At 36.6% G+C, this 24,185-nt stretch overlaps 1 protein-coding gene across 1 annotated transcript; it reads left to right on the top strand.

Moving 5' to 3' along the window:
- Window positions 1-21,254: 21,254 nt before the first annotated feature.
- On the top strand, window positions 21,255-23,975 carry LOC105220455 (segmentation protein fushi tarazu). The gene is made up of 2 exons (XM_011196891.3): window positions 21,255-22,515; window positions 22,631-23,975. The coding sequence occupies exons 1-2, from the start codon at window positions 21,444-21,446 to the stop codon at window positions 23,332-23,334; spliced, it is 1,776 nt and encodes a 591-aa protein (XP_011195193.2). The 5' UTR covers window positions 21,255-21,443; the 3' UTR covers window positions 23,335-23,975.
- Window positions 23,976-24,185: the final 210 nt, after the last annotated feature.

Here is a 24,185-nt window from a genome sequence, read left to right as displayed (position 1 = left end):
ACACACTGAATCAATCATAAATATATAAAGTATACTATTAATTATTTTTGCTTTCAATTGAAGTTTTTATTTAACACAGAGAAAGATCCGACTTATGTCAAATGTGCTCAGTTTTTTCAACAATTTGTTGAGATTTTGAAGACATTTGAGTCATTACAATATGTGTGTCTTGACGTTGTCCTGACGTAACACAACTTTTCTTCTATTGGCTGACCCTTTCTGATGGGTTTCATCATCAAAATTTCTATTCGTTCTTATACAACGCGACATACAAATTACTAAAGTTATCTTTTTAAAAAATAACGAATATCTTTTTAATAGACCTACCATTTTCGTAACAAAGCTCTTCAAGGCTCCTATTTGCCTTTAAAGGAAATAAGCTATCTAGCTATACTAGTTTACTAAATAAGTTTGTTCATGAAAGAATCGTCATGACATCGGCATCAGCAAAATCAGTATCAATTAAACAAATCAGTATTCTCTCTATTTTCAGCAGTACGGATACAGCTGCACAATTCGACACTATCCGGTCAGAATATGAGCTCGTCATATATGTACAAAATACATGAAAAATGCCTTTGAGAAGAATTACGGTAAAAGCAGTGCACCAGAAACTCTCATTTTCAACAGGTTCGCTGACTCATGGGCCAACATGAAACGATATCCATTCAGAAGTGGCCTCAATGATCCAATTGTTAAACTGAAAATGTCCGATGAATGCGAGCACATCAAACAGTTTTGTCGAAATCAGCTCAAACAGACTCAGATACGTGGTGATTATGAAGAACTCTTGGAGCTTACGATTACAATCTTTGGTGATAATGGTGGCGCTTTTCGCACATATGGCACAACAGCTTATGCAAGATTCATGTTGAAGGCAATTTACTGTCTCAAGATTTTTCTTATTCGTTTCCAATTCAAGTTGACTGCAAGAGAATTAAATTTTATTCGAGATATTGCCATTTTTGTAAAGAAAAACATCAAAAATTTAAAACAAAATCTTTTTTGTTCACCTTTAATCAGCTTCAACTTTTTCAGGCATTTTATTTAGATAAAAAAGAAACTTTTTTAACCCGGCTCTCATTGACTTAGACATTTCGTAAAATTTCATAAGAAATCGCGGCCAGGCTAATGTGTCCACGCAAATATAGATGAATCGCCATGATGTGCTATTTTCGATTAATGATTTTAAAACTAGATTGTTATTTCATTTTTTACTGTGAGATATTCGGTAAAGAACTTCGTCAAGAATTGTTAAATAGAAATTTCGTAATCCAATCACCTAGGATTTCAGCGAAGCAAAAAACCCAATTGGTACGACGACTAATCGGGATAGAAATATAGTTAAATAAATGTGTAAATATTTGTTGGTCCGTTCAAGTAAGCGATACATCGACTTAAGATTAAGATATCAGGATCAAACTTGGTATGTGTGTACTTTGACAATTTGAGAGTCATTTTCATTTTCATTCGAGCAGCGTCGTTTATAACGAAATACGAATGCAAATTACACTGGTTAACAAATTTTTAACTTTTTTTGTCTCATGAAAACTCAAACTCGGAATTTAATGGGCCACTAAACTAATAATAAGTGAATGAAAAAAAAGTTGTGACATTAAAACAAATATTTCTTAAAAAGTACAAACATTAGCTATATTTGGAGAAATTGTTGTTTATAGAGAAAAAATACTTATGCTTTTCGTCAATATTTTACTTCTGGAAGATCTTGTTTTAGCCTCCAACAATTATCTAATAGTATTCCAAATTTGCCGGAAAGAAATCCTGATGAGAGCCCAGCATATGTAACTTTTACGACATATTACACACCAAACCTTTATATGACAATATAATTTCATTTAAGTCTTTGTAATTTTCGGATTTATGGTTTCCTAGAAAATGTTTGACAACGTTCAGAAAACATTGACGTACTTTAAATTTCCCCCACTTCAAATTTCTTTTTACCTCGCTGAGTCTGGAAACCTTATTTTCACATCGATTTGGAGGCTTTGTCACAGGTAGATCGGCACTATGTACGATAGTCCTGTTAGCCGAAGAAAAGTTTGGATTCCCAGTCTTTAAGCACTGTTCGTGAATTTTTGACGTTGAATTTTTAAAGTTAATTCTCCACAGGGCGTGTTCGTTAGAACCCTCTCGTGGCGTGTTCATGATGTAACAAACAAACAAATTTACATTGCTGGAGATTAAACCACCAACACGCTTACGTAGAGTGCGAACTGAGGAAAATATAAGTTATAAAATCTTAAATCTAATTGAAACTAGACAAACTCAACAAAGTAGTTGATTTGTTTTGAAGAAACATTGCTCTCTAGTATGCAGGCATATCACCTCTTTTTAGACGTGATTGGTTACAGGAACGTACTAAAGCATTAGCCAATAGATTTGGGTGATCTCAGAGTTTAGATATATATTTATTTCTGCTGTTCTCTACTTCTTTCTTTACCATGAGAATACCAAGGTCTTTGTGGATATTTTCATTACGCATGTACCATAGTGAGCACGTGACTGTTCTAAGCATTTTTGATTGGAACCTCTGAATTATATCGATATTGGTTACACAGGTCGTACCTCACAGTTGAATGCCATAGATCCAAATTGGCTTTATCACCATGTTATATTATATAACAGAACTTTGTTGTCTATGCCAAGTTTTGATTATTTGTTTAAAAGTCAATTTAAATTTGCTGCTCTTACCTTCATGCAGGTTATTTTACTCGCGATATGTTTCCGCCACGTGAGTCAAGATATGTTACTGCATTCGCTTGGGGTACTAAAAATATTGTTCATTTTAATTCATTCATTTTTTCATTATGCTTGCACTTTTCTTCATTCACATTTATACGCTAGTTGGCTCGAAAAGAATTAAATGCGCTTCTAGCACTATTGATGCTATAATTGGGCATTTAAGTTAACGACTAAACATTATTAGCTGTGGGAAGAGCAGCTGTATATATAATGAATAGAGTTGGGCCTAAGGCACTGCCCTGTGGTACACCAGCCCTTATCTGTCGTTCATCAGATACGAAATCTCCAACTTTAACCACAAATTGCATTTTTTTTTAAATAAGACTCCGGCATTTTATACAATTCTAAAGGTAAAATGTTTTTAATCTAATCTAATATATAACAAGTAAGGAAGGGCTAAGTTCGGGTGTAATCGAACATTTTATACTCTCGCAATTTATTTATTTATATTATATAATACACAATACTCGCAACAAAAGTTGCTAAAGAGAGTATTATAGTTTTGTTCACATAACGGTTGTTTGTAACACCCAAAACTAAACGAGTTAAATATAGGGTTATATATACCAAAGTGATTAGGGTGAAGAGTGGAGTTCAAATCCGAATGTCTGTCTGTCCGTCCGTCCGTCCATCCGTCTGTGCAAGCTGTAACTTGAGTAAAAATTAAGATAACTTGATGAAACTTGGTACACTTATTTCTTGGCACCATAGGAAGGTTGCTTTCGAGCAAAATGAGCAAAATCGGACCACTGCCACGCCCACAAAATGGCGAAAACCGAAAACACATAAAGTGCCATAACTAAGCCATAAATAAAGCTATGGAAATAAAATTTGGTATGAAGGATCGCACTATGAAGGGGCATATTTGGATGTCATTTTTTTGGGGAAGTGGGCGTGGCCCCGCCTCCAAATAGGTTTTTTGTGCATATCTCGCAAATCAATAGAGCTATATAAACCAAACTTTCTGCAGTCGTTTTGTTTAGCCACTTCCTAATACAGGAAATTTAAATTTTTAAAATCACTAAAAGTGGGTTAACTCACTAACGAAAAACGCCAGAAACACTAAATTTCACACAAGAAATGGCAGAAGAAAGCTGCACTAAGATTTTTTTACAAAATGAAAAATGGGCGTGGCGTCGCCCACTTATGGGTCAAACACCGTATCTCAGGAACCACTGGACAGATTTCAATGAAACTTGGTTTGTAATAGTTTCTTTACATCCCAATGATATGTTGTGAAAATAGGCCAATTCGCTTCACAACCACGCCTACTTCCTATATACCAGAACTTTGAAGACGATCTGAATCGTTTACTTTACAATATATAAAGTAAGCACTAGTGAAGATATCGGTGCAAAACTTTGCACAAATACTATGTTCATAGTGTGGCAGCCCCATTCTAAAAATCGCCGAAATCGGACCATAGGTTTTTAAGGCCCCATATATCGAACACGAGGACCTCGGTGCTTCTAACCTAATATAATGGTTTCCAACTTTCAATGGACTTTATACAATATAAATATATGACGAATATGTGGGTCAAATTGTGTATTATATAATATAAATAAAGTTAAATAAATAAATTGCGAGAATATAAAATGTTCGGTTACACCCGAACTTAGCCCTTCCTTACTTGTTAAAATTAACTTTTGTCCCGATTTTTTTATATATTTGCCCTGCCAAATTTTGTTTCGCTTGTACGACATAAATTCAAAGACGATCGCATTGAAAAAAGTGCTCATGGACTCATTTCAGCCTGAAGTTAACAATACTAATCGCGACATCCGTTTGAGCGCTGTAGTTGTTTTAGTTATTGCGCCCCGATCGTGCGGTGTACTGAATTCGAAAACTGATTTTGTCTCTCCCCTGGCAATTCATATAACGTATACTATTAATTTAATTTATTTGCCTTTATTGTCCTAAATAACTAATGCTGTGATAATTAAAGTGAAATAAATAATTAACCCAAAAAATAATTCAGACAATTCATGAAAACGTCTCTCCCCTGCCGTATTTCACCTGGCAATATAACTGCCAGGGGAGAAAGTTAGAGACCAGGGGAGATATTATTCATCATGACACCCGGATCGGAAGTCGTGAGCTGCTTGAGTCTTGATACTTTCTTGCGTGAACTTTTGAACATGACCCCTTCTCCACCTCCAGCCATCACCAGCATCAACAAAACCAAAAATATTCGCCTCGCAATCCAACGCAGAATCGCTCTTACCAACAGATGCTAGTTTGGACTGAGTGGACATTTAAATGTTAAAGTCCTCTCTCGATGAACCAAAACCAAACTCTACAAGTCCCTTATCATCCCCGTTCTGCTTTATGGTGCAGAAGCATGGACGATGTCAACATCCGATGAGACTACACTAAGAGTTTTCGAGAAAAGGGTTTTGTGGAAGATTTATGGTCCTTTGAACATTGACAACGGCGAATACTGCAGATGATGGAACGATGAGCTATACGACGACACTGACATATGTAGGTCAGCGAATAAAAAGACAGATGCTACGTCATATTGTTCGAATGACGAAAGCGCTTCAGCTTGGAAAGTGTTCGATGCAGTACCCGCTGGTGGAAGTAGAGGAACAGTAAGCCCTCCATTTCATAGGAAAACCCAGGTTAAAAGCGACCTGGTTTCTATTGGTATTTCCAATTGGCGCCAGGCAGCAAAAAGGAGAGAAGACTACGGCAAAACTAGATTCGCCTATAATCGCAAAAGCGGTGAATACGCCAAATTTATATAGATGTATGTATGTATATATAAATAAGATCAGGTTGGCCAAATCTTATTTGAAAGGGCAGGGGATAAATATTACGTCTTTACAAAGTCAGAAATGTGTTTTGAAAGATCTTAAGATATAATATTTGTTTCGTTTATTTATGATAAAGAGTGAATTTATTGATTTGTTATTTTAATTTTAGGGTTTATTCATCTAGGAAAGAGAGTACCTTTAATTTGTAATACGTTTTTTAAATTAATTTTTTGCTTTTGGTAAAATAATTATATACCATAAACTTTATGTCTCTCCCCGGGCCAATGTATTTACCCTGGTCGTCGAAAAAGTAATAAACTATGTATTAAGTGACTTGCCCTTATGTGAGAAGATAAATAAAAGGGACAAAAATCATAATATAGAGGTTTCATGAAAAAAAATCCAAAGTTTTTCTTTGGCCATTTTCTCTATGCAATTGAAACCTCTTATCGTATAATCACCCATATATAACCATATATTTAACTCGTTTAGTTTTAGGACTTATAACCAACCGTTATGTGAACAAAACTATAATACTCTCTTACCAACTTTTGTTGCGAGAGTATAAAAATTTGTTCATAAAAACTTATCTCATTATATTAATTAATTACTGATTCCATGTGTTGCCAAAAGGTTTTGATAAGGATGTTGTATTATGAATACAAAGTTTAAGCTAAACTTTTTTAAAACGCCTCGATACTGAATCAATGGAATTTTTAAGAATTAAGACTACGGCAAAACTAGATTCGCCTATAATCGCAAAAGCGGTGAATACGCCAAATTTATATAGATGTATGTATGTATATATAAATAAGATCAGGTTGGCCAAATCTTATTTGAAAGGGCAGGGGATAAATATTACGTCTTTACAAAGTCAGAAATGTGTTTTGAAAGATCTTAAGATATAATATTTGTTTCGTTTATTTATGATAAAGAGTGAATTTATTGATTTGTTATTTTAATTTTAGGGTTTATTCATCTAGGAAAGAGAGTACCTTTAATTTGTAATACGTTTTTTAAATTAATTTTTTGCTTTTGGTAAAATAATTATATACCATAAACTTTATGTCTCTCCCCGGGCCAATGTATTTACCCTGGTCGTCGAAAAAGTAATAAACTATGTATTAAGTGACTTGCCCTTATGTGAGAAGATAAATAAAAGGGACAAAAATCATAATATAGAGGTTTCATGAAAAAAAATCCAAAGTTTTTCTTTGGCCATTTTCTCTATGCAATTGAAACCTCTTATCGTATAATCACCCATATATAACCATATATTTAACTCGTTTAGTTTTAGGACTTATAACCAACCGTTATGTGAACAAAACTATAATACTCTCTTACCAACTTTTGTTGCGAGAGTATAAAAATTTGTTCATAAAAACTTATCTCATTATATTAATTAATTACTGATTCCATGTGTTGCCAAAAGGTTTTGATAAGGATGTTGTATTATGAATACAAAGTTTAAGCTAAACTTTTTTAAAACGCCTCGATACTGAATCAATGGAATTTTTAAGAATCTCTGGAGATGTCCCTGGATGTAAAAGATGTAAAACTGGAGAGGAAGTTTTACTTATAGATTTATATTTCTTGAATAACAAATCCATCGAAATATACTCAAAATATCCAAATATAAAAAAGTTAGTTTTTGATGAATTATACTTAAAGGAACTTTCATCTGTCCATAGAATGCTTCTTCAGAACTCCTTTAGCTTATTTGCATTTCAATAAATATTTAGAAAAATATTTCATATACTTCCGTTTTGGTTTTAATAGACGTTGTTGTGTATTGAGCACTAGATCTCGTTAAGTTTCTTATATACTTGTATGTTGTGATTGGCGTTGCAACCGTTTAGCCGGTTATAGCCGAATCGACGATAGTGCGCCACCTCTCTCTCTCCTTCGCAGTTCGGCGCCAGTTGGAGATCCCAAGTGTAACCAGGTCGCTCTCCACCTGGTCCCTCCAACGGAGTGGAGGCCTTCCCCTTCCTCGGCTTCCTCCGACGGGTACTGCATTGAACAGGGCTGGAGTGTTTTCGTCCATTCGGACAACATGACCTAGCCAGCGTAGCCGCTGTCTTTTTATTCGCTGAACTATGTCAATGTCGTCGTATAACTCGTACAGCTCATCGTTCCATCGTCTGCGGTATTCGCCGTTGCCAATGTTCTGAGGACCATAAATCTTGCGCAAAATTTTCCTCTCGAAAACTCCTAGTGTCGCCTCATCTGATGTTGACATCGTCCAAGCTTCTGCACCGTAAAGCAGGACGGGAATGATAAGCGACTTGTAGAGCTTGATTTTGATTCGTCGAGAGAGAACTTTACTGTTCAATTGCCTACTCAGTCCAAAGTAGCACCTGTTGGCAAGAGTTATTCTGCGCTGGATTTCGAGGCTGACATTGTTCGTGTTGTTGATGCTGGTTCCCATGTATACGAAATTATCTACGACCTCGAAGTTATGACTGTCAACAGTGACGTGGGAGCCAAGCCGCGAATGCGCCGACTGTTTGCTTGATGACAGGAGATATTTCGTCTTGTCCTCATTCACCTCCAGACCCATTCGCTTCGCCTCCTTATCCATGCGGGAAAAAGCAGAACAAACGGCGCGGTTGTTGCTTCCGATGATATCAATATCATCAACGTACGCCAGGAGCTATACACTCATGTAGAATATTGTACCTTCTCTGTTTAGCTCTGCAGCTTATATACTTAAAATTTAAAATTTATTAATTTGTTGTACACAGTTTGACTCATTCAACCCATACATATGTATATTCAATTGTTTGGTTTTCCCGAAAAAGTCACAAAAATTATTTTAGTGTATCTGATAAAAAGCCAATTAGAATGACCAAAATTTTTATATGTAGACTGAGATATTTCATAAAATGATTTTATTTATTTTGAGTACCAAACAACAATAAATCGAAAAGGATACCATCTCTTTACATTAGCTAACTGGTAGGTAGGGAATTCGAAACTATCAAGTTTTCACTCCAGCGCACTGTTAGAAAAAGGTTTTGTACCAATCGCACGGAGCTTCTGATATTCTGTATCTGTCAGTCAGATCTGTTATAGTCAGATTTTTACCATTATCGATTTTATTTTCATGTTTGTTTTATAACTTAATATTATTAATATGGATCAAAGTGTATTAAGCAAAGAGAACTAAGTATATGACTTACCCTTATTTGACAATAAAATAATAAACATTTCATGTATTTGTTTCTTCTTCTTCTTGACTGGCGTAAACACCGCTTACGCGGTTATAGCCGATTCCAAAACAGCGCGCCACGTATCCCTCCTTCTGGCAGTTTGGCGCCAATTGGTTATACCAAGCGAAGCCAGGTAACTCTCCACCTGGTCCTTCCATCGGAGTGGAGGTCTCCCTCTTCCTCGGCTTCCACCAGCGGGTACTGCATCGAATACTTTCAGAGCTGGAGCACTTTCTTCCATTCGAACAACATGACCTAGCCAGCGTAGCTTTTTATTCGCTGAGCTATGTCAATGTCGTCGTAAAAATCTGTCAGCTCATCGTTCCATCGTCTGCGGTATTCGCCGTTGCTAATGTTCTGAGGACCATAAATTTTGCGCAGAACCTTTCTCTCGAAAACCCCAACTCTCATCGGATGTTGTCACGAGCTTCAGCGCCATACATCAGGACGGGAATAATGAGCGACTTATAGAGTTTGCTTTTGGTTCGTCGAGAGAGTTGTTTACATTAACCAGTCTTTTTTATATTGAAAACTATTGAACATTGGAAGTAACTCTCTTTAACAACTTTGTTGTGAGAGTATAATTAAATGTCATATATGTACTATATGTATTTAGCTCTAAAATATATAATATATAATACGTCTTGACAAAAAGATATTCCATCTGTTCCACCTGTGAGAAATAGTTTTCTTCGAAAAGTGCGGCAGGAAAAGTAATTGTTAGTAATTTTTGAGTTTTATTGTGGAATAACAATTATCAAGACTATGTTTTTTAATTTGCGGTGAACTCCGTGGTGAATTTAATTGCACCTGTATAATTTACTGTCGTATTGGTGGGTTGATGATTGTGCCAGCGATAAATTTCATTAAATGTCATCAGTAAGGCTAAACACCTTTAATGCTTTAAATTTTCCGATCTTTGGATATCAAGACCCACATCATAAATAGGAGGGTATGCTCGTACATGTGCCCAAAAGAGATGCATCATAAGTGTATTCTTATATATTGAACACTGAAAATCTAAATTTTACATATACTCTTAATATACATACAAACTGATCTTCCAATGAGCTGATGTGCTAAAACTTGTTAAGGCTATTTTTATTTACCTTAGACCTCGGAACCCGCTGCTCTGCTCGTTTGATGTGATTATGAATTATACACAGATAACGATCAGTGTTTGCTATTTCAGTAAGCATCATTAACTCCCCGTGGTAAGATATTAAAACATATAAATTGAGTGTATAATGCGCACTATTGTGTTGTATTTGTTGATATTGATTTTGTGTATACAAAGCTAATAGAAATGTGTTCGTAATAAACTTGTACCGAATCTTCGCCTAGTGCTGATGTTTGACAGGTGAAGAAAAATAGGCAAAAAACTACGAAAACTACTTGAAAATTTACGTCATGCTGCTTACATATAAAGACGGGCGAAAATGGACAACGAAAATTAAAAGTGGAAAAATAAACAACGGATTGATTATTTACATATTACCTGTGTGTGTGTAAGTTTGTGTGTTTATACAATGCAAAAGATCTCCCTCACCACGAAGAAAGCGTTAACTAAAAGAATGATAAAGTGAATGCAGTAGTTTTCCGAAATAACGAATAGTCGTTTTAATTTTTTTTATTACAATTGTACCAGTATACAATGATTAAATACTAACAACAATAATAAGTTAAAAATAATAATTAAATGCTAAATGTTAGAAAAATTCATTTGCTGCTACAGTTGCCTTGCTAAGTATGAAGGCCTCTTACGATTCACTAGGTTTTCTCGTTCAGCAGTTCCGATGAGTCTGGATGCCTTTTCATTTACATGCTGTCTAAGCTCATTTCGAGAGTTTGGTTATTTCGTTTACAACTGAATTCACACCAAGATCACGGTGAAGGTCAGCAGATCTAATATATCAAGGAGCATTAACTATACTTCTTAGTACCTTATTTTGGATGCGCTGAATGCAAGCAATACTGTTTTGACTTGAGCAACCCCATAGTTGAGCTCCATAGGTCCAAATTGGCTTTAGTAGTTGATTATATATAAACAGCTTGTTTTCGATTGAAAGCGTGGATCTCCTACCGTATAGATGGTAAAACTTAGTAAATTTAGATCAAGTTCACCTCTTTTTTCTTGACATGCTCTTTCCAGCGAAGCTTAGCATCTAGAGCGATTCCTAGGTACTTAGCATTATTGTGATGTGGTATAGGAGTACCATTTATATAAATGGGATGGTATGACGTTTTTTTAAAGTAAAGCCTACGTGCATTTATTTGGAGTCGTTCAATTTAACTTGGAGGTCCATTTAGTAATTGCATTGACTGCTGTTTGCACTCGAAGGGTAGATACTGAGGTTGACTCTGCTGCTGCTAACAGGGCTGTATCATCCGCAAATGTGCTGTCACATAACTTGAATCAGTGGGGATAGCACTTGTAAAAAGCAAGTAATTCGATGTAACGAGCAGGCCTGACAATTAATGTGTTCGTTATTTCGGAAAACTTCTGTATATAGAACGTGTCTGTAGAACGAATATGGTAAAATATTGGATTTAATGTATTTGGTTGAAATGTGCAGTAGTGATAATATCAAATGGTACATTGGTCTTTTAGAATGAAGAATCTTACCTTAAATTAGTTAAATTAGGTTGAAAGCTGTAGTCTGTCCATCGGTTGTTCCAAAATTAAAGTCAAATTTTCATTTCTTCCCCATGCTGTACATAGACTAGCACATTTTGTAAGTAGAACAGAGACAAATACCTTACCAGGGTCCCCAAAAGGTCTGTTTCTATACACTCTCTAGTTTGCTGAATAATTGATTTTTGACTACACTGGCATTAGCAAACGGAAGAAGTGAGAGGCAGAAACATGAGAGCGCGACGAGCTTGAGATGCTGGCGAACAGGAACATGTTCTGACACTTTTATCGGAAAGTCTCTCACCTGACTAGAGGCTTTAAAGCCTGGCCTAATTCCTGTAAAGACAACCAAGGCAACATGGTGACAGATCATACTAAGGATATGGAGGGAACAATTCTTGAGCTAGCTTAACGGTGACAGCAATACTATCGATAGCATGGCTGTAGAACCCGAACCCATAGTCGTTGATGATAACGTTGTCGTACAAGAACCTGTTCATAACGAGGTGCAAATAGAAGTTGATATTTAATTAAAAACAACAAAAAAGCAGCAGGCTCCGATGGCCTACACGCCGAGGTATTTAAACACGGCGGCGATGATTCCATAGTACGTCAAATATAGTCGGAAGAACGTTTGCTCAATGACTGGGACCGGAGTGTACTCTGCCCCATCCACAAGAAAGGTGATACCACAATCTACGCAGTCTACCTCGGGATCAGTCCTCTGAATATCGCGTACAAGGTCTTATCAAGCGTACTATGTGAAAGAATGAAGCCCATCGTCAACAAACTGATTGGACATTATTAGTGTGGCTACTGACCTGTGAAATCAACTATTGATTAGATATTCACAACTCTTGGAAAATACCCAAGAAAACAGATCGACGCGCACCATCTTCATGTCGATTTTAAAGCCGATTTCGATAGCACAAAAAGAAGTTGAGTGCTCCGTCAGAATGGGGTTTCAGACACAGACCAGGCGACCTCTTATCGAGCGATTTCTTTAACCTAATACTTGAGAAGATAATTCGAGCTAGCAAAACGAAGTACTTCCTGTCATCATATAAAGGATCTAAGCGATTAGGAGATCACGTCACTGTTGGCAGTTATAACTTCAAGGTAGTGAAAGACTTCGTCTATCTAGGTTCCAGCATAGACACCTACAACGACGTCAGCCATGAAATTAATCGGAGGATCACTCTTGCCAACAGGTGCTATCACGGGCTCAGTAGGCAAATTGAAAAGCAAAGCCCTCTCTCGCAAAACCAAAGTAACGCTCTATAAGTCACTCATCATACCTGTCCTGATGTATATATGGTACTGAAGCATGGACGATGACCAACAAAGAAGAGCACTTCTTAGGAGCGTTTGTAAATACGAAAATTAAATACAATTGCAATAAGTTTCTAATATCATTTCACAATTCAACATAGTGTCTCCTCTTAATGTGTAATGAAACCACATAATATGTACATATGTATATTTATGTGCAATACTTATACGATAGTGTAATTGTTTTCAATATTTTTCTATAGTTATGTGTAATGAAACCACATAATATGTACATATGTATATTTATGTGCAATACTTATACGAAGGTGTAATTGTTTTCAATATTTTTTTATAATTAGGGTACTCACAAGTTGTCATAAACTTATAAGTCATAAATACAAATTAAAAAAAAAAACTATGGTTATGAACACCACCTATTTCATTGAAAAAAAAATGCCAAAGATTTATAATTACTCATAATATTTTCTGATCTATGTACATACCTACATATTTACTTATATGCATATACTATGTGTGTGTAAACGGCAGCGTATTGTTTTACCGATTTGACACCTCATTGGCACTAACAAGTCATTGATTTTCACCGACCTTCAAGCACAATTTAAGTAGCTAAGTAACCAACTTCTGTCTAATTTAGAAATTGACCTTCATAGGGACATAATTAAATGATGATTCTCCTTGCAAGGACATTTTCCCCCATTATCTTCGGCATATGCGAAGAAGGGCAGCAAATATATGTACAAACATTAATGACATGTTTATTGTTTCCCCTGCTGTTTCCAGTCATCTAAATGTTGCAACTGCTACTAGAAATGTATGTACGTACATATGTTTGAATCAGTCTTGTTGTAGCACAATGTTGATTGGATTCTTTGCGCACCAACGATTCATTGTCATTGTTCAGTCACACTTGTTGGCGCACACGATGATATTTGGTCGGAATAAAACTTCAGTATTTTTTAAATAATTTATTATATTTTAAAAATTAAATTTAATTAAAATTAATTTATTATATATTAAATTTTTAATTTTTTGCAATCTAATCCTAAACTCGGGAGTTTGTGAACTGATTTGAATCATATTTTGTATACAGCTATTTAAGTGAGGCTAAGATACATATCTAGTTCCAAAACTTTGCAGAAACTATTCCAGTCAGAGTTATTCGTACTGATCAAACTGAAAGTGAGTTCTATGTATTTGGTAATTTTGTTATTGGAATGGGTCGTTGAAGCTTATTGAAGACAACTGAGGAACGAAAAAAATATCTAATTTAATCAGTATAATACTTTAATGTCATTAAAATATCTCACACATAAACTACATATTCGGCATAAAGTCAACTAAAAGAAGGGTAATCATTATATTAGGTATATGGGAATTAGACCAAGGTCTGGACCAATTTAATTCATATTTGACGTTAAATCACAATATTCGCTACAATATTGTGTATTACTGTCGATTCCCAATTTCAGGCCGAAGCCGATTAATTCATTTATGGTCAAATTTATAGTAACTAATATAGTAACAAAAGAAAAACAAACATGTACTGTCAACAATTGGATCGTTTGAAGGAACCTTCCCAATATTTTTTCCAATAGCAACGATAGTTTCTATGAGAATGTCATTATGAAATTATCGTAAAGCGTACAAAATGCAGCTTGTGCAAGAACTGAAGCCGCCAGACCTTCCCAAGCGACATCGCTTCGCTCAAGGGGTCTTAAAAAGTTCCAAGAAGATACGACGTTTTCGAGCCAAATTCTTTTCAGCGATGAGAACCACTTTTGGCCAAATGGGTATGTAAATAAGGAAAATTGTCACATTTGGGACGAAGGCAACCAGAAGAGATTCAAGAGCTGTCATTTCATCCAGAAAAAACAACGGTTCGGTGTGGTTTATATTTCTTCAAAAATGATGAAGGAGCTATTTAGCTGCAAACTGTTTGGAAGTTAAATGTCCATAGTTTTACGAGCATTTTCCATTTGACGGTCTCCACGATATAATTAATCAGTTGACAGTTATTGTTGCATTTCACAATTAATGATTCCATCACACTTTTGCCTACCTCAAAGTGGGCAGCACACGATTAAGAAACAACAATTGCATTATATGAACAGCGGTACAACGGCGGCGGCGGTGTGTCGCATCATGTCGGTATCTGGTCGCGTCGGTCGGTCGTTGAATTAACACATTCGCTTACATACGTTTGACGCGTGGCTAGTAAGGTGAGGTAGGCATGTTCATAAAAACAGGCGACTACGGAAGGCTCGCTGAAAATCATCGGGCGCTAAATGAAACTACCCTGCAGAGCGTCGTCAAAATAGTTTACAACTCTGCATATGTAAAATAGAACTAGTTCAAAAAGCACTAGATTTATACCAATTTTTTGCGAATGTTAGTTCGTCTCTTGGCGCAGTATCGTAAATAGTCTAAAGGGAACGTTAACTGGTTCCTCAGAATTTAAAATAATAATATATAAATTAAAAATATTAAAATAAAATAATCAAATAATAATTTAAGCAAGTAACGAAAGTCTAAGTTCAGGTATTATATTTTAGAATATTTTATACTATCTCAGATTGCAAGGCTCAAAGGAGTTGAAATATGTTTAGGTATTGGAAAAACTTTATTTTACATTTTGGCAAAGAAATTCAATATACTCATAGTTAGTACCATAAAAACGTAAACGTAATTCTAGAGATATTTCTATCAAAACCAATCTAACTAGCATAAATCATATTAGTAATAAGTAAGGAAAGGCTAAGTTCGGGTGCAACCGAATATTTTACACTCTCGCAATTTATAGTTTCATCAGGGTATTAAGAAAATAGTATGATACTTATATATACTTATATATATATATATATATATATATATATATATGATACTTATGAGATATGGTTTTTGACTCATAGGTGGGCGGAAACACGGTCATTTAAAAGTAGGTATATCATGTTGAGTGCAGCTCTTCCGTACCTTCTTTCCGTTTAGTTTTCCTTACTGATTTAAAGCATTTTTATTAGTTTTCAACAGAAACGACTCCAGAAAGTTTCCTTTATATAGCTTAAGTAGTTTACGAGATATGTATAATAAACTTAGTATGGGCGGGGCCACGCCCACCTCCCCAAAAAAAATATTCATCCAAATATGCCCATTTATAGTGCGATCCTTCATACCAAATTTTATTTCAATAGCTTAATTTATGGCTTAGTTATAGCTCTTTATATGTTTTCGGTTATCGCTATTTTGTGAGATTTGCCCATTTACGAACTTAACCCTCTTATGGTGCCAAGAAACACGTGTACCAAGTTTCATCAAGATATCTAAATTTGTACTCCAGTTACAGCTTGCACGGACGGACGGTCATACAGACATCCGGATTTGAACTCTATTCGTCACCCTGATCATTTTATCTAACTAGTTTAGTCCTGTCCCGTCCTGATGTATGGCGCTGAAGCTCGTGACAACATCCGATGAGAGTTGGGGTTTTCGAGAGAAAAGTTCTGCGCAAAATTTATGGTCCTCTTAACATTGGCAACGGCGAATACCGCAGACGATGGAACGATGAGCTGAACGATTTATACGACGACATTGACATAGTTCAGCGAATAAAAAGACAGCGTTCGATGCAGTACCCGCTGGAGGAAGCCGCGGAAGAGGACGACCTCCACTCCGATGGAAAGACCAAGTGGAAAGTGACCTGGCGTCACTTGATGTTCCCAGTTGGCGCTAAAAAGCAAAAAGGAGGAATGAGTGGCGCGCTCTGGTGGATTCGGCTATAATTGCTCAAAGCAGTTCCTACGCAAAATATATATATATACTATATATATATATGTAAACAAATACATCTTTACGGTGTAGAAGCGTGGACGATGTCAACATCCGATGAGACGGCAGTAGGAGTTTTCGAGAGAAAGGTTTTGCGGAAGATTTATTGTACCTTAAACATTCGCAAACGGCGAATACCGCAGACGATGGAACGATGAGCTGTATGTGGTATTCGACGACATAGACATAGTCCAGCGAATAAAAAGACAGCGGCTACGCTGGCTAGGTCATGTGTTCGAATGGATGAAAGTGCTCCAGCTCTGAAAGTATTCGATGCAGTACCCGCTGGTGGAAGCCGAGGAAGAGGGAGACCTCCACTCCGATGGAAGGACCAGGTGGAGAGGGACCTGGCTTTGCTTGGTATAACCAATTGGCGCCAAACTGCCGGAAGGAGGGATACGTGGCGCGCTGTTTTGGACTCGGCTATAACCGCGTAAGCGGTGTCTACGCCAGTCAAGAAGAAGAAGAAGAAGTTTAGCTTTAGGACTTACAACCAACCGTTATGTGAACAAAACTATAATACTCTCTTTAGCAACTTTGTTGCGATAATATAAAAAGCTGATAGAAATCGTAATTATATTACTTAATTTAACTACTTCTGTACCGAATTTTATCGCCGAATTATAGCACTTTATAGTTCTCCTCTTGATTTCCTTGCTGGGTTGGGGATACATAGGTGTATGTTTCTAGGTATTCATGCGCAAAAAGTGTGTTTGAAGCACGAAAGTAATTTTTGTGGGGATGCATCAAAGAGGGAGGATCCATTTCAATGTTAAAGTAATTTATTATTGCACATTAATATGGCGCGAGTCCCGCCACATGGAACTATTTACGCACATACATACGAATGTAAGTATGTACCTTCCTATATGAAATGCTTGAAACCAATATATTTTTTGCAAAGAAGTCATATATGAAAATGCAATAAATGTGTCATAAATGGGCGTGATTGGTCATGTGTTGTAAATAGAATTCCCTAATCAATGCGATTAGTTGGTAAATCAAGCCCTTGTATTGAGAGAGCATGTATACAATATAGGGCTGACCTCGCTGTTGCACTCAGACACATTATTGTTTGGTATCTCTATTATTGAAGGTATACGATATGTTAAATTACTTGGACATTCTTAGAATAAGCTTTCTTTCTTTTCGATGGATAGTAACTTTAAATTGCATATTTTTTCAGATTTCTCTCAAATTGTACTTCGTAATAATCGTACACAATCCCACTTAAATTTACGTTAATAACTTCTAAAAGTGCGTTAATGCGCTAACAAAAATCGTCAGAAAGAATGTGAACAACGGGCATGGCATCGCCTAATTTTGGATTAAACCAATCCCAAAACCTGGAACCGATTTCGGCATTTACTTACTTATGTATCCACATACATATGTAAAGAATATTATTTGCATTTCATCACAAATTTACCACTATCACTCGAAGTCAAAATGCTGAATTGATTAATACTAAAGAAATATTTAAGATCTGTAGCCTTTTAACGTGTGTTTTTCACAAGCATAAATCTGCGCCTTTAGCCTTATGCTGTAATGTTTACTCGTTTGATTATTCTGTTGCCACAATGTGTACCGCTCTAATACCCAGGGATAATCCTTCTCTAGCACCTGTAAAACATGACGCCTTTTCATCGGCTTAACTCAATGAATAGGCAGAGTGTATGCGAATTATTTGCCATGACGGGTGTATATATTTTGGCTTTATCATAATTAAGTACAAATTCAAATGCATATTCAAATATGTAGTTCTTGAGTTGAGGAGCGTTCTATCGTCTACAGCTACCGAAATGAAGCGTAATGGTTTAGATTATTGTTTCAAATATGGCGCGACGTGTTTGCTACCTTTGTTGCGAAGTTTGGCCCTTGTTATAGACTTCCGCGAAAAATGCGCGTAATAAACACCGACACAGGATAATAATAACAACAATAACATACGTACCGTAGGTAGTGTCTACTCGAGAAAATTCCTTAATTATTCACATAATACACTTCTGGCATTTGGGCAGTAAGTTTACAGCAGACGCAAATTTTTACTGAAAATAAAAGAATCGCTAACAAAATTGTAGGTATTTTCCCAAAAATGTTCGAACTAGCTAAAATTTCATTGTTGTTCTCTAGCGAGTTTGAAAATGTCAGTATGTAGACAGATTCTTTTAGCTTCAGAACTATCTATATACATATATATATATATACGTGCATTTCGCTGTTTTTACACTTCGTTATTTTCAGATTTCAACGTCATTTCTTTAGTCACTTTATGTGTTTATGATTATTTCAATTAGCTGAAGTACGAAAGCGATACTTTTCCCATTTCAAGTCCTTTCTATTTTGGCATTCGTTTTAATTACCAGCTGTGGGAGGTAGTCACAATATACATATGTACATACATATGAACAGTGTTTGAAGCGCATTGTATGTACAGTGAGTGCCACTCAAAATGGCCCACCTGCGAAAAGTTTTCAAAACATGTTATAACACCAGACCTATGTTATTTATTTTGAATTTATATTATTTTCCTCAAAGCTTAATTATTAACCAATAAGAAAAAACAAAAATTATTAAATTTGAATGATATATTTCCAAAATTTACAAGAAAACATAAAAATACACCGAAAAATTACGCGCCACTCAAAATGACCCACTCTTTGAAAGCAACTCAAATAACGGTATTTTATTAAAACCGTTAACAATTTTGTGTCTGTTTAGTTTAGACATATTTACTATAATATTGATCAATTAGTTCTATTTGTGATTTTGGAAGTGTAAGATATTGTGAGTTATCGTAAAATGGGTCCTCAAACTACAAATGAAATACGAAATTTAATAATTCAACATTATAAAAATGGAATAAGTCAAAGAAAAATAGCAGAAATGGTTAAAAGACCACGTGGCACTATAAAAAATATAATAAAACGCTATACCGAAGAAAATCGGATCACAAACAAACCAAAACATCCTGGTAAGAAAGTGCTAAGTGAGCGTGAAGAGCGTTGGGTTCTCCAAAAAGTAAAAGTAAATCCACGTCTGAGTGCTCCAAATCTTCGAGATATGTTATTAGAACAATTTAATACCCTATGCAGTGCAACTACAATCAGAAGGGTTCTTCACAAGGCTGGTTTACATGGAAGAATTGCCCGGAAAAAACCATTTGTTAGTGAGAAAAACAAGAAAGTTCGTTTAGAATACGCTCACAACTAAGAAATTAAAGATTTTGAGTTTTGGAAAAACGTAATTTTTGTGGACGAATCCAAATTTAACTTATTTGGATCAGACGGGAGAGTTAACGTATGGAGAAGACCGAATGAAGAGCTGGATCCGAAACATCTTAGACCTACAGTGAAGCATGGTGGTGGGCATGTGATGGTGTGGGGTGCTTGTTCCGCCGCAGGAGTTGGAAAACTGTGCTTCGTTGAAGGGAATATGGATAAATTTCAATATTTACAAATTCTGCGAGAAAATTTAAAACAAAGTGCACAGGAGCTGGAAATTGGGAGTACATTTCACTTGTATCAAGATAACGATCCGAAGCATACCGCCCATATCGTAAAGGAATGGTTATTGTATAATTGTCCTAAAGTCTTAAAAACTCCACTGCAATCTCCCGACTTAAACATAATTGAGAACTTATGGCATAAATTGGAAGTAGAAATTCGGAAGCACGCAATATCAAATACAAATGACCTCAAGATTGCCCTAATGGGGGAGTGGGAGAAAATATCTCCCGACTATACAAAAAAATTGGTAGAATCTATTCCAAATAGATTAAAATCAGTTATAAATCAAAGAGGTTATCCCACCAAGTACTAATTACAAAAAATTTCTGATTATTTTATGAATTTTCATACATTTAAATAAGTGGGCCATTTGATGTGGAACATGGAATTACATGTGAATTCCTTGTTTTGTGTAAATATTGAAAGTATTATTTTATAAATGAACTGTTTATGTTTTGTTTTTGTTGGCTATTGTCTAAAATTTAAGAAAAATGAAAAAAAATTACAAATAAAAACTAAGTTTTGGTATTTTTAACACGTTTTGTATACTTTTCACTGGTGGGCCATTTTGAGTGGCACTCACTGTATGTAGTCAATACGTGCGTGCGCCTGGCCTCGAAAATCTTTACGAGTTGATCATTTGACCTTGGAATGTAGCGGCATAAAGCGTTGAAAATCTCGCGCTAATAATGCGCTCTGCACGTACAAGAACATCGTTTATAAGCAATAAAGAGCTCAGCAGGTAGGCATGCGAACATTAGCGATTGTTCTTAGATAAAATCTCATGTGTTTATCCGAGTTTTCCACTCCGACTTCTACCGTTTCTTGAGTCGACGTTTTATCCACCCGGATAAAAATTCTCCTCGAGCAAATAGAATGATAGTAGAATGTCAAAAGTAGTTAAGAAAAATGCAATAAATTTTCTTTGACCTGACCTACTCTTTGTCATTTTGCAACATGCATATACATACATATATACATGTGATTTTTGTGAAGTTCTGCTCTCACCCCTTAGCGGTGGAGAATGCACTGAATGAGCGTTTTCTGCGTAGCCTATAAGGGGAACTCAAATGTTACTCACTCAGCTTCATATTTTGATGGTCGTACGTACACAGCATGTGTCGAAAGTGTCATGCGAAGGATATTTATGTGCTATGACGAGCGAAACAGTGCAGCAACAACAATATAAATAGTGTCTGAGCAATACTAACAACAACAAAATTCAGGGAAGGTCGTGTGCCAAAATAGAGGAATTGAATAAGCACGGCGTTTAGGGCAAAAGCGCAGGCAGAATAGCACAGATTTTGAGGGTATTTTAGGCAGGATCAGACAGTTGAATAGCACATTCATCGAAGCAACTTCAACAGGATCACATCGTTGCAAACGTTAGTTAAAATAAATTTAGTGATTTTTAGTTATAAATACGATTACTTAAATAAATATGGCTGCTACTAACTACTACGCAGAATACGCAAACAACCAAATGATGGCACAGCAACAAGCGTATGCTTACAACGGATATTACAGTAACAATGCGCCTTATTACGAAGCAACCGGTACAAATAGCTTTATGCACAATCTGGATCACACCCGTTTTTCGAAGACATATCACCAAAGCTATGAACAATTCAAATCGAATCAAGTGAGGGCTGCAGAACAAATGTATGAGAGTGAAGTATGGAGTTACAACAATACAGCACCTTTAGGATCATATGGACCGTATGTCGATTATAAAAACATTAGTAATCAAGAAACTCCCGCAAAGGATGAAATTACAAACAGTACTGCTGATGTCCCAAATTTAAGAGTTTTTGAGGATGAACAAAATGTGCAATCGAGTAAGCGAAAGTACACCGAGTGCGAGGAAATTGTATCACCAGAAACAGAAAAGTCCAGCACCTTACGTTCTTTACTTACCAATCCTGCAAAGAAATTGAAGTACAATCCTAATTACTTTTTTACCACAATGGAAAAGGTTAGTTCGCAAAATAAACAGGCATGCAGCAAAGCAAATATAAATTCCGTAAATGAAAATTCAGCTGGTTTCCCAATCTGTGCGCCACTCAGTTTGGAGCAGGATGTTGTCGCTGACGGCAGTCGTATATCGACACCTTCCATCCACAGTACACTGCCATCACCAAGCAGAACAGAAATGAGTTATTTAGAGGCATACTCTCCACAATCTATGAAACAATTGAATCACGGCAAAACCAGCGATTTCCTCACACCACCTCCGTCGAATGCATCTGCAACAGTGCCGGCAACAGCAACAGAGACGCCATCGTTGCCTATCATCTCAGCTGTTTCCGAACCAATAAAAACCGCTCACTCCACAAATACATCTCTCGTCGATGGTATTAGCACGCCACCCTTGTCACCGCATGACCAAGCTGTCAATCAAAATCAACAGGATCAGCCATTGCAATTGCAGCAAGATGAAATCAATCATCAAATTTTGACAGATACAGCAGCGGAGTTTAATTGGTCACACTGCGAAGAAAGTTCTCCATCAGGTAAGCATTCGCCCACAATTACATTTATGTATTCTACATATCTCCAGTTACTGATTTAATTTCTTAATGTATGTATGCTACAAATTATTAATGTTATAATTTTTATTAATTGCAGATGGTAAAGATTCAAAACGCACGCGCCAGACTTATACCCGCTTCCAGACGTTGGAGTTGGAGAAGGAGTTCTATTCTAATCGTTATATTACCCGCAGACGTCGTATTGAAATTGCCAATGCGCTTTCGCTCACTGAACGTCAAATTAAAATTTGGTTCCAGAATCGGCGCATGAAATCCAAGAAGGACCGTACTCTAGAACCCGTCGCACCCGAATTGCACGGCCTTCCACACTATCCAAACAGCGCATCAGAAGCTTGTGCACCCGTACAATCACCTTCCCAAGCCCAATATTTGTATTTGGGTGCTCAAGCTAATGGGCCTATGCCGGGTACTTATCCTAGTTATATGGCTGGCGGCCAGGCATACTCGCCTAATACAATGAACGCTTATCCTGCACAGGGCGCTCTTCCACATTGCGGTCAAATGTATGATGCCGGATCAGCAGGACAATCACTGTACAACCAAAATCATCATCATCATCATCAGTATCCACAACAGTCGCCGTATCTGTTAGCCCAGCAGTACCCACCGCACACCTACCAGCAGCAGCATCATTACCTCCAACAGCGCCAGCATAAACAACCGCTAGATCAGCCCATGGCTCAACAACAACAGCAACTACAAAAGGTATTGCCTTCACAGCAGCAGCATCAACTGCAAATGGCAAGTCCATCAACAGGATCCTCGATGTATTTGCCGTAGAAGCCAAAGCGTGGTGTTCCACAAACACCAGAAACATACACCGTTGACGGTGCGGCACTTAGACGTGGTGTGTGTGACGCACAAAAATTTCGTTTTCTGCCGTTTAACTATGATAGATAAACGGTCAAAGAAAAACCGATTTTTGAGGGAACACAATGACAGCACACAAGTAGACCCCCTGCGGACTCCTGTGCACACTCTCGTAGAAACACACTCGGAGGAACTTTCAAAAGGTTGACATGGTAACGATTTCGCTCGCACAACCTGGGCAGAGAGTATAGTTGCATGACGGGTAAGAGTGTGTTGCGTGTAAGCGTAAAGTTTTCAGCTGCTGAGATAGGTTTACGGAGCGGCAAAGCGGGTGACAACCGCGCTCAAAAACCATAAATTGTTAGAGTACTATTCTAGTAGTTATTGCACCGAATATAACACTTGAGCGAGGGCGGCTTAGACACAGCGCACTCGCCAGAGTTGTGGTACTAGCACTTTAGAATCACTGTGATGAAAGCCGATTCATCTAAGAAATGTTCAACATATGTATATTAAGGAATGTATGATAGATATTTATGTGTAAGCAAATAGTAATTTTATAATATATGTAATCAGTTTTTTATTTTAAATAAAAAAATATTTTATATGTATGTGTTTAGACTAAAATTCGGAAAGTTTTAATTGTTATGTTAGTTAAGTTTAATTGTAGTAGTTAGCCCGCTAGGAGGAAAACATCCCTTCCATATTGCAATTGACACACGTATGCAGTTAACCCCTACGCAAATAGTCGGACATACTTACATACATAAGTTTAGTGAAATCACAACAGCTGCAACGATTTCCCCCCTAAAGCCAGTATT

This window comes from Zeugodacus cucurbitae, chromosome 2 (genome assembly GCF_028554725.1).
Source record: "Zeugodacus cucurbitae isolate PBARC_wt_2022May chromosome 2, idZeuCucr1.2, whole genome shotgun sequence".
Lineage (NCBI taxonomy): Eukaryota > Metazoa > Arthropoda > Insecta > Diptera > Tephritidae > Zeugodacus > Zeugodacus cucurbitae.
The sequence above is the reverse complement of the archived record's forward strand: the minus strand, read 5'-3'. Positions and strand labels throughout refer to the sequence as shown.